Below are 18,814 nucleotides of genomic sequence, written 5' to 3' on the forward strand. Positions count from 1 at the left end.
TAAATCAGGTAAGAAATTTAAGTTTACAAATGAGATTTAACTTTTGTATTCAGTCAATAAAATTCTATTTAAATGAGTGGAATCTACGAGTGACTTTGAGAACATCAGTCCATTCAGCCATGCGCGTGGATAAGCTCTAGAGACCTGCTGTACGACACAGTGCCTGTGGTTAGCAATGCTGGGCTGTGCACTCTAAAAATGCACTAAGAGCATCTCATGTTAAGCGTTCTTATCAGAATACAATAAAACGTAAAAAATCAGTCCATCTCCCAAAATGACTTTTCCTTTCAACTGGAAAAAAATAACTTTGCTAAATTAATGATGAAGTTTCTGATTTGGCACAAACCCCAGTACATACGATCAAATGCAGTTGCTGATTGTGTGTGTGTGTCTGTGTGTGTACAGCAGGGCAGGGGCAGGTGAAAATAAGTATATAAGAAATGGCTTGACATCAAGACCTGGCAATAGTAACTAATCCATAGTAAATTAAGTCAGTTCGGATGACAGACTGAAAATAAAATCAAAAACAGACCAGCGCGCGTGCGCACGCACACACACACACACACACACACACACACACACACGCAGATGCAGTGGCCCCGGGTTCTCTCCCGCATGCCATGCAGCTCATCCTCTCTGTGTGAACCTCCCGGGAAGACAAACCACACTGAACTTGCCGTGTGAGTGTGCTCACCTCTTTGGCACAGCATTCCCACTTTGTTCTCCGCTCGAGCTATGCTTTAGGTACTTAAAAAAATTTGGCGAGGAGGCAGAGGGGTTAAGACGAGGTGGAGGAGCAGGAGCTGAAGACTGACCTGAGCAACTTTTAGACTCGCCAACGGGTAGATGATTCACACTAAATAGCAATTAGAGAGAAAGCAGGGCGATTAGCGGGAAGAGGAGGGGACACCGGTGGGGCGGGGGGGGGGGGGGGGGGGGGGGGGGGACACAGAGGGATCAGGCAAGAACGGGCTAGGCTGCCAGTGTCCCCATATGTAAACACCAGCTGTCACGGAGCCAGAGGGCTGCTCTTCACTTCTCTTCTGCGTCCACTGTCTCGTTGGCAAAGGTAGTTCTCAGTTTAAAAAAAAAAAAAAAAGGAGCATTCTTGACCATTCCTCACAAATGTGCACACCCAACAGTACTTTTTCCTCTGTTCCCTTTTGAGGAACTGACAGCAATTTTTTTTTGTTTTTTATTTAAACCAAAAGCAAAGGAAAGCAAAACAAACTCCAAAGTTTTTAAAATACATTTCTCTTTAAAATGAACAATAACTGGCCTTGAGTTCAGTGTCTCATTTCTCGTGTGTAAATGAGGGAAGAGTTCACAAGGGAGCGGAAAGCAAAACGGGTCTGCTGTGGGGGGGCAGGGGGAGGCGAGCACTTCTCCATCGTCTCCTCACCTCTGGCCAGCAAGACGCATCAGGAAGCTGCATTCTTGGGGGAGCAGGGAAATGTACTGTCAGGGACACACATTTCCTACCACCTCGGCTCGTGTGAAAACTGCAAGCTTAGCAAGAGAACTAGGAATCTCTGGACAAGGATGTTTCCATGATCGCTGAAAATGCCAGAAAGAGGGCTGGGAAGGCAGCAGGGGGCAGAAGTAATGGGTATACAGGGTTTTAAGAAGATGACAAGAACCCCATAAACCCTCCAACTATGCTTGTCTCTAAAATGTCTTATGTTAAATACTACCTTCTGCTGTGCCTCCTCCTTTGGGGTCATATATGCAACCAAGTTCTCAAAAACCATCATAACTATTCTCAATGGCCGACTGGAAAAAAGCCGAGAGACTTTGCTACGTCCTTCAAATACTGTTTCATTTCTGTACTCATAACATTTCAAACACCTCTGTACAGACTCTGACTCTGCATTACCCGTGCATGACCCTCACGGACACACGTCAGTCCAGGGAAGGCAGCAACTACATGTAGGTGTGGCCCTTATATATATTATGAAGTGAAGGATTTTAAAAGATTTTTAGTTTTTTAAAGATTTTTAAACTCTATGACCATCTATGGTCTCTGACAGTTAGGGTCAAATTAATTGCCAAGGGACCCCAGAAGGAACTAGGAGAATTTCTACTACCACATTGCTTACCCATCTCTATCACCAGGAAATTCGAAACACTCATGACAGCCAAATTATTGAAATTAGTAAATCTGGTTAGCAAAATCTAGAACTCTCCCACGGAAGATTTCAGAAAGCCTCTGTTCCAATTGTGTCACCCACAGAAGCTAAGCGAATTTGCCCAGGTCACAAGGCCTGCCCGGTCGGGACAGAGCGACACCCAGAACCCAACACCGTGCGTCTACAGAGGCATCCACACCGCCTCTCACGCTCTGCTGGGAACTGAACGCTGCCTCTCCCTCCCACCACAGAAATGTTCCAGGTTTACAAATGAGTGGACTCACCTGCTCGCCCCTTGGCCGTTTTCCGTCACAGCCAGCAGCTAAGCTCCAGTACTCCTGCCTCTCACGGTGCTGGAGCCGTGATTACTACGTGCTTAGAGGGCCATTTCTGCTCCGTTTTTACCTGCTTCCTCCAGATCCCTGTACTTGCTACTTGAACAAGTAATAAGGGTCTCTTACATCTACACGTTTCCCATGGGAGGAAGGTGGGGGAGGAACAGAACACGCCTTCAGGCTTTGGCTTTTTAAGCCAAGAGCAGAACCTGACTCAAGTCTCTCTCTCACCCAATAAACATACCTGGGCTGCACATACCTGGTTAATAACAGATATGCCCCAGCTATTTTTGTAAAAACAGATTTACATTTTTAAACAAATCTTACTTTCGTTCATGAGGCGTCTCTGTGCTCACTGAGTGATACCTCGTAAGTTTCCTCTGGGCGACCCCTGGAGACCCCTGTGCCGGTTCTGGAGGCTCCTCGAATTGCACAGGGAAGTGACTCAGGGTGTTCGCCCGCCTTCTGAAGCCCTGCTGGGGCGTCAGTGGGGCAGGCTCTTCAGCGGGCCGGCTCTCCGAGTCACTGGACAGGTCATCCAAGGAGCCGAGGAGCCTGAAGGAGCTGTCAGAGGCGGGCACGGCCTCTCTGTCACACCCAGATGGCTCCTGGTGGCGGGGGGACAGCAGGTCAGACACATCACAGGGAATCTGTGAGACTTACAAACCTCTCATCCCAGTGGCAGGAAAACATTTTGATATATAAGCACATCTGACTATAATGCCACCTAGAGGCCACCAAAAATAGAAGGAAATGAAGGCTCATTAAGTGCCAGCTCATCAGAGACAAAATGTTATTAGGCTGCTGGACCACTAGGGAGACTGCCCCAATGCAAGCTGACGGAGGGACTGTTGTAAGCAAAGCTGTAAATAATCCCGTCTCCCTGTAAAAGACTCTACTGTGCTTTCAAGAAGCATGTGGAGTCTTGTAGAACTTGTCTGCCCAGTTTAAACAAATCAAGAAGTTCTTTATCTCTGCCGAGTGTGTATTTTATACCTGCATTTTAAGGCTCTCTGATTTTGATCTAATGTTGACATTCAACTTGGTAATCCTGAGGTTAAAAACTATATCCTATATTATTCTCACAATATGAAAAATCTCTCCTTAGGCACTTCTTGCCACAATTCAGGGCAAATCATTTAACTTCTTTCTGTACCTAAATTTTTCTCATCCATAAAAGGGTAGAATGAAGATTTACCTCACTGGGTTTCAAGAGGTAAGCAAGATAATACAAGTGAGAGTTTGCTGTAAAATGTTATACAAATATAAGTTACTGTACCAGGAATTCAGTGGATCTACTGAGTGGGTAACTCACACATCTATTGGGAATCATGACAATATTTCAATACCATTGCCTTTCAAGATTCATACTTTTTCAAAGAGATGTACTACTACTCAGGCAATCCTATGCTTAGTGCGGCACCCAAGACATGGTTGGTGGCCAATATATTCTTTTCCAGGCAAAAAATGTAAAATAAGGGGAGGTATACCAGTTTGCCCCTGAGGAAATTGCTAGAAGAGATAAATAAATCAACATGAAAAAAGTAAAATGAAATGAATGCATGTCATGATGGACTGGAGAATCTAAATTCTGTGTGTTCACTTAATATACAGTGGAGTACCTTCCAAATGGTAGGCACTAAAGATTTTCATTTTTAGAAATATATGTTTATTGAGAGGAGAGATTATATACATTTAATTCTCAAGGAATTAGATAGGAAAAACTTAATTCCCAACATACTATGAAATATTAATTACCTTTAAACATGGCAGAAATTTTCCATTCTTTAAGACCCTGTAGTTCCAAAGATCCTTTTAAGGATTTAAAATTTTGTCTAAGGGGCACCTGGGTGGCTCAGTCGGTTAAGCGGCCGACTTCGGCTCAGGTCATGATCTCGCAGTCCGTGAGTTCGAGCCCCACATCGGGCTCTGTGCTGACAACTCAGAGACTGGAGCCTGTTTCAGATTCTGTGTCTCCCTCTCTCTGACCCTCCCCCGTTCATGCTCTGTCTCTCTGTCTCAAAAATAAATAAACGCTAAAAAAAAATTTTAAAAAAATAATAAAATTTTGTCTAAGACAATACATCATAGCAAACAATCTCCATTATGCAAGGCTGTCCATCTCAACTTTTATTAATATCCCTCCAAATTACAGGAAAGAGCTAATCCTCAGCTTAATCTTACACCTAAAAGGGCCACTCGGATGTTCCTCAACTCTTAGATGATCAATTTCTGGGTTAAGATCCAATTACATAAAAAAAGTATCTTTACAATAGTTTCTCAATCTCAGGATAAAAAAAGATGTAAAGAAGTACACATAAAGATCCTCCCACACACAACTCAAACAGGTGGCTTCTGAAAGTTGTGTTTCTCTTAAGATTACCTAGAAATTCAAGTTACATGTGTGTTCCTAGATCTGGGCTTTGGAGAAGAATGCAAAACAAACAATAAGACTTCCTGGAAAAGTCACTGGAGTGACATGAACGTCACGGTTATCTTTATTTGCACTGGTCTGGAATGCTTCTCCCTGTCCACTGCCACAGGTAGAATGCCTATACTTGAAAATGAAATTCAAAAGCACCACTGCTCCTGCTCCCGTGCTTTCTGTGCTTCCGTTGATCAAAATAACTTCCCTTCCACTTGTTCCCGGGACTGCTAAGTAACCATCCTGTCTTCTTCGAAACTCTCAGGGCTCCTACTATATTCTGCTTGATGCTGGTGTTGAGTATCTGTCATCTCCCAGATAAGTTCCTCAGGGCAGGGGCTTTGTCCCACTCATCTGTATACGGCAGATAAACCATACCATTTCCAAACTTGAAATAAACTGTGGGGTAGAACCAGTATGTGGTGGATGGAGGTCAGATGATGCTCTGTCCCACTAGATTTTAACTCAGAAAATCATATTCAGAAGACTGGTGTCTAGGGCCTCGCTCCCCAGGGGGGAGAGCGGTGCACAGACCTCAGAGCTTGTCAGAAATGCAGCATCTCAGGCCCCACACAGGTCTACTGAATCAGAATCTGCATTTTCACCAGAACCCCATTAAAGGTGCACCTGAGAATCTGAGAAGCACCCTTTCAAGGCAGTGTTTCTCAAGTAATAGACTTTTTGTCCCAAGCAATAGACATTTTTAAAGTAAAAAAACAACTGAAAATAACATTATGTATCAGGTTGTCTACAGCAAATATTGTTTTGTGAAATTTTAATTTTGGGTATAAGTGTGTATGTATGTTTGTGAATCATTTTGCTACATTAAATGAGTTTCTTGCTGTTGGCTATGGTCTAAAAACTTTGAAAGCCACATGCGCAGGAGGAAACTCAGAAGAACTTAAGAGTTCCTGTGGTCAGGAGCCGGCCTCCACAAAACTTCCCTCTCATTTGCATCTGTCAGAGCTCTGGTAGCAGAAGGAAAGCTGGCCTCCCTAGCACAAACCCCAAATTCACTTTCTGGTGGTTAAAAAAGCTGAAAATGCTTAAATGTCTAGAAAGTAAGAAATTAACACAAGGACAGAGACACAGGTTTGTTGCTGAACAGAACCACAGGCTTGCTCACTATCACAAAGCCGTGCTTGGTGACGGACGCGAGGGGTGGAGCTCAGCTATTTATGAAAACAGTAGTATTTCATTATAATCACAGAGCTAGCCCAAGGGTAAAGTTCGTTCAGGAACTCAGGTTCCATATTTCATGGAACTCCCAGACCCACTCTTGAGGTGTTCCCAATTTCAATTATTTTCAACACAGGGAAAGAAGTCCATTGGCTGCGTTGTGATAAATTATCTCTTAATGGTCTAAAATTGACATCTTGTTGGGGCGCCTGGGTGGCTCAGTCCATTAAGCGTCCGACTTCAGCTCATGTCCTGATCTCGAGGTTTGTGAGTTTGAGACCCGCTCAGGCTCTGTGCTGATGGCTCAGAGCCTGGAGCCTGCTTCAGATTCTGTGTCTCCCTCTCTCTGCTCCTCCCCCGCCTGCACTCTGTCTCCTCTCTTTCAAAAATAAACACTAAAAAGGATTAAAATAAAATAAAATTAAATTGTCATCTTGCTTCTTTGCTTACAGAACGGCCATCTGCTTTGTTATGTGAAACTTCTAAGTTACAGAATTGCAAGACCAGCCCTCCCCCTGCACCAAGAAGTCTGCCGGCACCAAACTTTTCATGATTAAAGACAGGAGGCTTCCTTCATTCCCTTTGTAGGCTCTGCAGGTGACAGATGAGCATGAACCATGTCACATAGAGGGAAACGCGCTTACTTTGCTGGTGTTACTTAATGTGCTAGACAAGGAGCTGTCCAGATCCAGACTGGCAGAATGTTCCTGTAGGCCTCTGGCTTTATTACCCTACAAAAAGAAAAGCAGTCAAGTTACGCTCCCTTAGGCTTTTGCAAAGGCATCAGCTAGAAGCAGCGTGGTCTAGCTAAGCATCTCAGGAAAAATGCATCTAGTGAGAAATGCTGCTGAGCACATACGTGCATTAAGATAACCAACACTGCTGTCTTTTTTTTTTTCTTAACCACACATCAACCTAAATGTTCTTGAGCACCTCGTGGATTAGTCATTTGGCAGGGACGAGGGGCAGAAAGAAGAGAGAATCTGTGAGGAAAAGCAAGAGCTAGAGCAAGCACACTCAACACCTCTCTCCCAAGTCATGAGCTGTCACAACCTGCCTGCTGTATGACAATCAGACAACATTCTACTTGGGGGGTCCCAAAGGTGGCCACCTGGTTTTGTAAATGGATGTTTTTGAATTATCTCTAAGGATGCTGCAAAGTGTTCAGAAATATCTTCAAACAAAATAAAATTCAGTTTTCTTTCAAAAACAATTAAGTATGACTTAAATGGATTGTGTCATGAAATTAAAAAAACAAAAACAGAAACAAAACTATAAGATACTGCAAGCTCCAGAATGGTGTGAAATGTTGAAAGAAAATCAAACTCTGCTTTCTCAGGAGTGCCGTGAAAGGTTATCTGCACCTGTTGGGGTGGGGAACACAGCAGGTAATTTCTTAAGGAACTCCCACATTGGTATCTACGTATACTTCGTTCTTCCTGTAGAGCTGCAGTCTGCAAACTTCTCTGTTTTAAAGAGCCACACAATAAATCTCTTATCTTAGGCTTTGTGGCAACTACTCAACTCTGCACAAAAGCAAACTAAGGAAACAGGTAAATGAATGGATGTGGCTGGGTTCCAAAACTTTATTTACAAAAACAGGAGGTGGGTGGCGTTTGGCCCAAGAGCCACAGTTCACTGACCCGCCACAGAGAGTTCCAGACACATACCAGCAGCAGCCGATGGTAAATGGTTTTCTAGGCTGTGCCTGGTGGCACTTAGGGAGAACTGGACCCACACTTTACCGTACTCTGTGCCCTTCACAGAGGCCGGCCAATGAAGAACATCCTTTTGGGAAACAAAAAATACCATGGAGTATAAGAGAATTGGTTTTAACCTAAACCAAGTTAAAAAGTGTCAGTAACATTGCTGTAAGACAGAGAAGACATTAAAAAGCTTTTACCCTCCTAGATTTTATAGCAAACACTCAATGGCACAAAAGCAAAGATTTAAGGGGCGCCTATCTGGCTCAGTGGGTAGAACATGTGACTTGATCTTGGGGTCAAGTTTGAGCCCCGCGCTGGGTGTACAAATTACTTACTAAATAAATAAATAAATAAACAAAATTTTATTTAAAAAGGCAAAGAACTGAATCTTATGTTTTCTTTAAAAGTGATTTTCACTTAAATTAGGAGAGATTATGCTACTTACCCGGGACAAAATACTTTCTAAAGACTCTGTTAAAGATCTCTTTGCTTTGTTTTTCAGCATATCCAGCCTCAGTCGAGCGGCACTAGGTGGTAACTCACTTCCAATATTCTCCGCTGCAATCTGTGATGTCTAAAAAGTGAAACCATGAAAAGTTAAGTAAGTCACTTACAGCTAGCTTCCTTCCTTCCTTCCTTCCTTCCTTCCTTCCTTCCTTCCTTCCTTCCTTCCTTCCTTCCTTCCTTCCTTAAGGAATGATAAGTCTCCAGGATGCATCTTTTTGCCCCAGGCCATGATTCTGATCCTGTGCCCTCATCTGCTCCTCCACGGCATGGCTGCAGGTCCAGGAACTAGTTTGTCTCGAAGAGTTGCTCTGACCGCTCCAAATGAAAGAACCTAAGGTGCTTGGAAACCACTCAGTTAACAAAGTTCGAGAGCTCAGGCTCTGCGGTCAGATCAGAGATGTGTCACTCACTAACTGGCCTTGTACAAGTTACTTTCTCTCTCCTAGCCTTCGTTTCTAGAATCCTCTGTCAACTCAGACCCACCTGAAGATCTAATCATAATGCTGTGTTGTGAGATTAAAACAGGTAAATCATATAAAGCATTGAGCAGAGTTTCTGGTACAAAGGTGGCCATTATTAGCTCTTCAAAGTACATTATAATTTATCTTTGGGGGCATCTCAGAGGTTGAAACAAAATAAATTTTATCAACTGAAGAATCCACTCCATCACCCTAAATTAATGCCCTCGTTGCTTTCTGTGGAGCTCTGTCTCCTCCACTTCTTCCTCTCTCCCTCCTAACTGTGTCTGTCACCCTTTCCCTCTGTGCCCAAGCTTGTCCCCCTAACTGACCACAAGATGAAGCTGACAACGTAATGGCATTTGGATGCCAACCGCTAAATGAGCTTTAATGTTACTCATTAACAAAGAGGTATATTAAAAAAAAAAACAACTACAAAAAACCTCTAGATTAAATTGCTTCCTACCTCTATGGAGTCTTGCCTGATTGCTTTCTGCTAGACAATGATTTTTTTTTTTTTTTTAAGAAAACCACATGAACGAGCCCATCCTCCAATACTCTAAACTCCGACCATTCTTTGTTGTTACACATTCAAAGCATGCAGCAAAGTGTACAGACTAATACAACAAATCCCACCCCCACCCCCAGCTCTGGCCAAGTGAACGTGCAGGTGTCGAGAAGAGTGAGGAGCGCGAGCTCTGGAGCTCTGCCCGGGTGAGATGGTCCTCTGCCGCTTCCTAGCTCTGTGGCCTTGGACGGGTAATTACCCGCTGCCCCCTCGGGTCATCCACCTGCAGACTGAGGACACACAGGGGGCTCTCCTCACAGAGTGCTCACGAGCATTAGATGAATTAATGCACATGAGAGCACTCAGAACATGCCTGATACTCTGTAAATGTCAGCAATCGTGATTATTAGCTACTGTTTTCTACGTTTAATAGAAAACATGACAGACATCTCTGAAGCCTCCTGGAGCCACTCTCCATTTTTCATCTGCACAAATAAGCCCTCTCCTGAGTCTGGTGTCCATCATCTCATTTTTTATAACTTTATATATACATATGTATCCGTAAAACATATATGATGGTTTACATATAGTGGAAGCTTTACATGAATGTATCATCCTGTACATACTCTTCCATAATGACCTTTTCTCTTTCAATGCTGTTTTTGAGATTTATCCACGTTGACAAATGTTCTTTGATTCACTCACTTTAGTTAGAGTGTAGCAGTTCACCATATGACAACACAATGTGTTCATGTTCCTGTGGTTAAACACAGATTCCCTTCTGTTTTTACAAAGGAGACTGCGCTTATCTCTCTTGAACAGAGCTCCCTACCACACAGGTGAAAGGTTTTGCAAGGGGAGTACTTAGAAATGTCCTTGCTGGGTCTCTACGTCTGTGTGTCTTCACACGTACCAGATACTGTCAAATTTTTCTCCCCTAAATGGTACTAATTCATAGTCCCAGTACATGACAGATCACTTTTACATGGTATTAGGGGATTTTTGAATTTCTACCGACTTGGCGGATAGAGATGGTCTCTTAATTCGTCTTCCCCTGATTCCTACGTCATCAAGCATTTTTTTATTTTATTCAGTTATTTGCTGGTCAAAGACTTCATGTCTTGTTTCAAACAATGAAATCCTAATTCACCTATGACTGTCATATGTTTTTCAAGGCATAAATGAGAAAGAAAGGATCTGATAAGAGCTACCTTTTGGCTTTGTCTACTCATCAGCGTTTTACTTCTGTAAGAATTAGAATGTGCATTAAAAGAATGACGACCAGCTTAGGACTTCCCTCAGGGGAGACCATCACTTATCTTTGTGTTTTCACAGGGTATACTGAGCACGCTCTGGACACTTCATGCTTGCTCGCCGAAGAATGAGTGAATGAGCAGTGAGCACCAGGCAGGCCCATGGGAAACACGTGCCTGAGGGAACAGACCCCCTCACCCAATAGTGACTAAGTGCCCGCCAAACATGAGGCACCACGGGCAGGTGCCTGACTCATTGCAGCTGGTCCTGTGCAATCATTTACCAAGAAGGAGCCTGTCCACACTTGAGGCAGCCTCCAGTGCAAAGGGAGGGAGCCACACAGAACCCTCAGGGGCCTGTCCTGGACTCACCGCCGGTCCTCCCACAAAGTTACGAAGCGGTGGGCTTGCTTTCAGACTCCACAGGTTTCCGTGAAGTAAAAGCATTTTGAGTGGATTGTTCTGATAAGTCAAGAAAACACTGGCTAGGAGACCAGTGACACGTAGCAGAAAACATACAAGAAAAACTGCACTGGGGTCTCTCTTTTTTAAACGAGGTCATACGGACGTCTGTTTGCTTCGTTCAGGGCTTCCTTCCTCTGCAGTCTGACACCGTGCTCTTCTAGGTCTATCATATACCCAGTATAATTTCAGTTTAGAAAATAATATATTCCTGGTTTATTTTAAAATAAAAACCTGGGGCGTCTGGGTGGCTCTGTCAGTTGAGCATCTGACTTCGGCTCAGGTCCTATTTCACCTGAGTTTGTGACTTTGAGCCCTGAGCTGGGCTCGCAGCTGTCAGCACAGAGCCTGCTTCGGATCCTCGGTCTCCTTCTCCCTCTGCCCCTCCCCTGCTCTCTCTCTCTTTCTCTCTCTCTCTCAATAACATTTAAAAAAAAAACAAATAAAATAAAATAAGCATCTAGAAGTTTCTCCTTCAAAGGTGATGCTGGTTCACAGATAATTTGGGTCCCCAGAGCAGACTGCACCGCATCATACGGCCCAACCCACGACAGATGGGCGAGCTCTGGGCACGAGAGTCTGGAGCCAAGTTTTAAATTCTGTGGCTACACTAAGTTCTCAGGTCAGAACCCACCAACCTGTGGCGCCACAACGTACCTACTAGGGGCCTTATTCGTCACAACTAGCACCTAGAAGGGGCTTGAGCGTCCGTCAAAAGGAGGATGGACAAAAGCTGTCGTGTTGGCACAAGGAAGGAAAGGGAAGCGCTGACACACACAACAACGTGGATGACGAGCAGGGACATCAGGTGAAGTGGAAGAAGCCAGAAACAATAAAGCATGTACTGTATGATTCCATCCATTAAAGTCCTACAACAGGCAAGATTAGTCTATGGTAAAAATAATCAAAACCATGGTTGTCTGCAGGGAGAAGTAGTGAGGACTAGAAAAGAGGTCCGGGGGTACATTCTGCCATCCACCTTGATGGGAGTCTGGGCCACCTCAATGTATGAAGGCCTCAAAACGCCACAAATGGTACACTCAAGATCTGTGCAACTTACAAGATGTAAATCTCCAAAAACTTATGAACAAATACTGAGTACAGTTAAAAATGTAGCTACGGACTAAGGTATTTGGGAATAAAGAGTATTAATATCAGAAACTTACTTTAAAAGTCATCAAAAACAAGGTGATATAATAGATAGACATACAGGAAAGTAAATATTACAAAATGCTACGAACAGTATAATCTGGATGGTGGGTATGTGAATGTTCACTGTTCCTTTCAACTTTCCTGCATGTCTGAAATCTTTCAAAATAAAATGTCAGAAAAAAACTCTACTGGAAAACGGACCCGGGCAAATCAGTAAGTACTTATAGAACATTTAACTTTGTTAGCTAAGCTCCTAAAAAGCATCATGATTATGATAATGTCCTTGGACCTCAGACACAATGGCTCCGCCATTCCCTAACACTGCTTGACTTCTGTTCCCACGTCCCCATCCCTAACAACGGTATTAGACCACCCGCCTCAAAAGAGCTGAAGAAGAAATGGAATCATTCATGCAAAAAATTGGAACCTTGTCTGGTACATGGCAAACATTCATTAAGTGTCAGATGAGTGAATACTGTAAGTTTTTTGCACCAGCTCTATATATACAAGTGGAAATAATATGTTCATCGACTAAAACGCAACACCTTCTAACTTTATTACTTTACAGGTCTTTGCCCAAACTGATTCTACCTTTTCCATAAGAACAAAATCTCAGGGGCACCTGGGTGGCTCAGTCGGCTAAGCGTCCGACTTTGGCTCAGGTCACGATCTCGCGGTCCGTGAGTTCGAGCCCCGCGTCGGGCTCTGGGCTGATGGCTCAGAGCCTGGAGCCTGCTTCCGATTCTGTGTCTCCCTCTCTCTCTGCCCCTCCCCCGTTCATGCTCTGTCTCTGTCTCAAAAATAAATAAAAAAACATTAAAAAAAAAAAAAAGAACAAAATCTCATTCAGTTTGTTTTCTATTTTATGAAACTGAGTCCTCTGGCAGCTATCCAACACTATCACTTTAGTCACTGAAAAGCACAAACAGATCACTGGCTCTAACGAAGTGCAGCCTTGAGCCTGTGCTCAGTGTCTCTCTCTGTCCACTTTTGAAGACCGGTGGTCAGAGAAGTTCATTGTCAAAGCCATGGTTCTACTCCTCTCTAGGTCAAGTCATGACATGTTTTCAAAGGGTATGGGGATTTTTAGGTGCAAGAAGAATGTAATGAAATCCATGTAGTTAAAGTACTCCGTAGCATAAAGAGACCAGGAATGTCCTGGTAAATCTCAGAGCTTCATCTGATTCCTCTAAAAGCAGCTGCTGTTCTGAAAAGCCTGATCCTCAGAGCCCAAGAGGGTGTCCGGTCTGGGGGAGACCCAACCACAACTGGGAATCGGGGCAACATCTTTACAGGCACGGATGTGAGGGCATGGGATAACAGAATGTTCAGAATCCTCTACACAAAGTGCTGACAGTTCTGTTTTTTATATTAAATTCTCTGATGTTCCCAAATGGAAATAAAATTAATTACATGTCTCCTCTGCACTCAACTATGCCCAAATCAAAAAGACACTACTCTGTTCCCTAAATATGAGTCTGTACTTAGGTCAAAACTTTCCATCCACCATAAATGCTTCATTCCCCTCTAGCAGTTATAAATTATTTCAAAATTATCAATTTCCTGTTGGAACAAGTTAGGGAAAAACTATTAATGGAACCAAAAAAAAAAAAAAAAAAAAGAATGAAAGCGAGACGAGAAATAGGTTGAAAAAAAGTAGAGAATTAACTGTGAGCTTAGGCTGGGTGGCCCACCCGAGTGAACCGGAGGGGCACTGAACTCCCAAGACTTCCCGTCTTGGGAAGGGAGGAGTGTCAACACACGAAGGCCAGACACACACGCACAGTGCACTGGTGTCGGGGTCCCTGCCAAGAGATGCTACAGTCGGCCAAGGAGATTAAAAACAATGTCAGACACTGTACGTAAGCCCTGTGAGCTCAGGAAAGGTACCTGATTGCCAGAGCCAACTGGAAGGTAGAAATCTGAGGAGAGCTGCCATGTGTGGGTCCGCGTGAAACTGGACAAAGGCAGGGGTGTCATAGGGAAGAGGGCAAGGGAGGGGGCAGGCCACTGAGCGCTAAAGGACCTAAAGGTGCCTTTAGGACGTGTCGGTTACGTGTTTGTTTTTTTTAAAAGGCAATATACTTTTGGGAAATGAAGGATGTTCTGAACATCCTTCAGTGATTTTTCTCTAGATTTTCTGGCTCACAAGGAACTTTAATACAAAATGCACATCTGAAGCTATAACAGTTACCAGGAATTGACTTACATAGAGTCCAAAAGACATAGGAAAATGGTCTGGGGCACCGTGTGTACGGAATCCCAGACTTGGAGCACTTCGAAGACAGAGACCTGCAGGTAGCCCCAGCTTCTGACCCAGCACCCCGAGACAGATAAGCTAAACGATGCTTGTGGCCAGGAGAGGAAGGCAGGCAGATTCTGGACCTCCCTCAGGTGAAATGGAATCAATGCAAGTTCTAGATCTGAAGAGCACACACGCCAGGGTCTCTAACGTCATAACCTAATTTGTCTGAAGTGTTCTCCCTGCATTCACGTAGCATTTATGTCACAAAGACCCTCCAGGGACTTTACAGGATTCTGAAGGCGACCCTGCAACGTCATTCCCATTTTACCAGGGAGAAAGGGGAGGTGACAGAGACTGGCTCCCTCTCCGCAGGTCAAGTAGCCTGTTGTAGCAGTACCTACTCTTAAATTTCATCCCGGAAGCTCTACACCAGCCCTCCTGTGGAGGCGCCTGCCCCACTCCCACCATGAGGCCGACCTCCTCTAAGCACGGTCTCAGTATTCCCAAATTTCCCTCATATGTGCAAGAAATAAAAATAAGATACAGGGAGAAAAAAAGTTTCAGAACGTGAGAAAAAAACCTCAGGATTTTGTTTTACACCGCATCCTGGTAAAATTAAAAGAAGAGGAAAAAAAAAAAAAAAGCCATACCTGCTTTATCTCCCCAACATGGGTGTGAACTTTTTGTTTCTCTTCATATAAACACCTCAGGAAAGAAATAATCAATTCATTCTCTCGCTGCTCATTCCTTGGTCGCAATTTCTTTAAAAAAAAAAAAAAAAAACAATATATCACATTTATTTTTAACTGTTAACAAAACTGCTAAACCACGCCTTTGAAAATACAAACAGCTTCCTCCCATCCATCAATGGGTGCTTTTACCCAATCATCTCACCAGGGGGCACCAATGATCCTATCTAGACAGGGAGACACTTCCTAAAAAGAACAATGGAGCCAGTGAGCCCGATTCACTTTTGACCTCTGATGTCCTCATACGGAAAATAAATATTTCACTTCGGATAGAGGCACAGTGGAAATATTTAAGAAATAAATAGTCTTGAAAACAAGAAAAGAGTAAAAACTGTGTAAACATCCAGAGGTCGGAGCCGTAAGGGCTACATGTTCATAAACTTTCATGGTTAGGGAACTGGAAAGGAAAACAGCAACTGTATCCAGGGTCATGGTTCCATATGCATCAAATGTGACGTTCACCGTGAAGCACTTCTTGCAAGCCCAACAAGGCGTGAACTTGCACACATTATTTTATGGCATGGATTTCTTTTCCCCCTTTCTTTTTTAAGAACGTTCTCCCTACACCTTTAATTCTTCGTATAGGTAGTAGCAAAGCAGACCGGACTAGAAATCAGGATATGCAGGTTCTAGGTACTGCCTATAAGTGTGACCACAGGCAAGTGATTAGCTTCCTCATCTGTTCAAATGAAGATTATGCACAAAATAAACTCCAAGGTCCCAAATTCTCTGGATCTGAAATATCTGTGTTCAGTTTTTACAGACCGTCTAATTTAGTGTATTTGTTTCTCTGAATATGAAGAAAAACCTGACTTATTCTGAAGACACACAAAGCGTCCAGTCTATAAACCTTGAAAATATGTATTTTTCATAACGACGATTATCCATTTTCCTGCTCCTCCTCTCTCCCCCCATCCCAAACTTCTAGCCTGCCCTTCAAAACAAAGTTGGGGTGTAATACATGAATCAAACATACAAGCATCCAGTCTGGGTCAGCCACACTCTTGGCAAACTCCTCCCCAAGTTAACCGAGAAACAATGATTTTACCCTTTGTGCCATAGCTTTTAGAAGCAAAGGTAACACTAACCCAGACCTTCTGGTACTCCCTCTCTTAAGAAAAAGATCATTTAAAATGATAAGTTGTTCCTGTAACTCAAGGAAAAGATAGCAAATGATTAGAAGGGGTTGTTTTCACTGAGGACTCCCTGTTCTTTCAAATTTCAGATTTAAGGATTAAATATCTTGGAAGCTAGAACAGATGCTCTCAATCTCAATTCCAAGTCATGAACCTTCATGTTATGAAGTTGTACATGTTTTACGAAACAACTGGATTTTTTCCAAAGAAAGTTCCATCAGATCTTCACCAAAGGAAAGGCACGGTCAAGCACCACAATCCCAACTTTATACCCCAAGAAGATGACCCATGGTCCATAAGCCCAGGACGCAAGAGGAACTCATTGATTGCCAGTGGGAAGGCAAAATGATACTGCCACTCTGCGAACCAGTTCGACAGCTTCTCATAAAAAACTAAGTATGTTCTTACCATGCAATCCAGCAAATCACACTGCTTAGTATTTACCCAAACGAGATGAAAATTTATGCCCACACTAAAACCTGCACACCAATGTTTATAGCAGCTTTATTACTGCCGAAACTTACAAGCAACCCAGATGTCCTTCAACAGTGAATAAACAAAGTGTGATACATCCATAAAATGGAACACTATTCAGCACTAAAATAAAAAGAGCTACGGAGCCATGAAAAAACACGGAGGAACTTTAAATGCATGTTGTTACATGAAAGCCAATCTCCATCACACCGTATGACTACAACTAGATGACATTCTGGGTAAGGCAAAACCATGGAGGCAGCCAAAGATCAGTGGAAGCCTGGGGACTGGAGGAGGAGGAGGAATGAACTGATGGAGCAGAGGATTTTTAGGGTGGTGAAAAACAATTCTGTATAACCCTATAATGATGAATACATGCTGTTATACGTTTGTTAGAAAGCACAGAACGTAACAACACTAAAAGTTAACCATCATGTCAACTAAGGACTTCAGTTAATAATAATGTATCCATATGGACTAATCAGTAGTAACAAATGTACCACACTAGGACAAAATATTAGCAACAGGGAAAACTGGCCTGGGGGTAGGGCTGGGGTGTGAGGGGTCATATGGGAACTCGATATTTTCTACCCACTTCTTCTATAAAACTAAAACTGCTGCAACAAAACAATAATAATAATAATAATAATAATAATAATAATAAAGTCTTATTTTTTTTTAGAAGAAGTCCACGAAAGAGGAGCAGACAGGAATTATGATAAGCCTCTGAACACACAGCCAAGAAGTGGAACCATTTCTTCTTCCATATCTTTGGTTAAATATTTGAAGGTGTTCTCAACAAGAAAAAGTGTATTTTTCTTAGAGAAATTCTGTGCAATAGCTTATATCAAAAGTATCAATAAAGGCTTAAAAATGAGTAAGAAGGAAACTTTTTCCCCTCAAAATACACAAGAATTTGTTCAAAGGGACAGAACATGAGACAGCTGAGCACAATGTACAAACACAGTCACTGCCCATTAAAAACTGAAAGCAAGGGCCAGAGACTGCGTCCCGGGGCTCGTTAACCACCACAGAGGGAAGCCACTGTTCACGATGCCCTACAAGGTTAAGAAATAAGTCCTTCCTTAAAATAATTGAAACACGATTATGGGCTACTCTTCTATTGAGTGAAAGTGATTAGCAAAGTGCCTGCTCCTTAATACCTCTCATGTGACTTCACCACCCTCCACCGTGGCAAATCATTACTTTCCACAGGTGATTTAATTTTACCAAACTTCATTAGTCAGAGAGAGAAGCCTGAGGAAAATGACGGGGAATTGAGCCGGATGACATCACTTTGCAGTCAAAAATTAACTTAGTTTTGACAAAACCAATCTGCAGTGTCAGAAGTGAGGACAGTAGGTACCTGGGGACAATACTCAGGGGGGATTCTGAGGGGCTGGAAACGCTCTATGTCTTCATCCTGGTGCCGGCTGCACAGGTGTATTCATCGTAGCACAATTCACTGAAGTACACACACCACCGATTTGTGTTTTTCTACAGTTATATTTCATTAAATACAAACCAACTGACTGTCAAAAATAACCAAGCCAATTCTGCTACATGCTTCTTGACCTTATTTCTATGAGAGGGCCTATGAACTGGTGGTAAAAGTCACTGAATTTCCAACACTCACTAATGAACACCACGATGCTGAGAAAGTCTGTGGTCTTCTGAGGGTACTCCTTAAAATGATGCTCACTTGGGACACTACATTCTGACATCTTTTCAAAAAGTTATAATCAAATCTTAAATGAAATCATTTTAAAGCCGTGGAAAATCCAAAGAAGTTGATATTCTTTACAAAGTAGAGAAAAAGTTCTTCCATTCCTCTTTAAAACTTGTGAAAAATCATGTTCTTTAATCCATTACTGACATCTCTGAGTAGGAACCTACTCGACTTACCTACTCAGCATTAACTCAGCCACTCCCTGAAATACACTCACTCAGATGAGAAGACTTGGGCTTCTGAAGCACTTCCCTTCCTTGCCTTATTTCCTTGCCCTACTTCGGCTTGAAAGCCCTCCGGGGGACCGCCTGATCCGGCTCACTCAGCCAGCAGCAGGGCAGCATGGGAAGACGGCAAGACCCCGTGG

The 18,814-nt window shown here is 43.1% G+C and overlaps 1 protein-coding gene across 5 annotated transcripts in view; it reads right to left on the reverse strand.

Moving 5' to 3' along the window:
- TBC1D1 (TBC1 domain family member 1) overlaps positions 1-18,814 on the reverse strand; it is a 215,232-nt gene that overhangs the window by 84,606 nt on the left and 111,812 nt on the right. For 3 of the 5 annotated variants that reach the window (XM_007098857.3, XM_042984764.1, XM_015545111.2), the window contains exons 7-11: positions 15,010-15,120; positions 8,220-8,348; positions 6,713-6,799; positions 2,792-3,072; positions 695-856 (exon numbers count right to left, since the gene is read on the reverse strand). In XM_007098857.3, coding sequence (XP_007098919.1) covers positions 695-856; positions 2,792-3,072; positions 6,713-6,799; positions 8,220-8,348; positions 15,010-15,120 — 770 coding nt within the window. The remainder of the gene's footprint in view (positions 1-694; positions 857-2,791; positions 3,073-6,712; positions 6,800-8,219; positions 8,349-15,009; positions 15,121-18,814) is intronic. The other 2 variants (XM_042984763.1, XM_007098858.3) reach the window with 2 other exon arrangements.

Source organism: Panthera tigris, chromosome B1 (genome assembly GCF_018350195.1).
Source record: "Panthera tigris isolate Pti1 chromosome B1, P.tigris_Pti1_mat1.1, whole genome shotgun sequence".
Taxonomy (NCBI): Eukaryota; Metazoa; Chordata; class Mammalia; order Carnivora; family Felidae; genus Panthera; species Panthera tigris.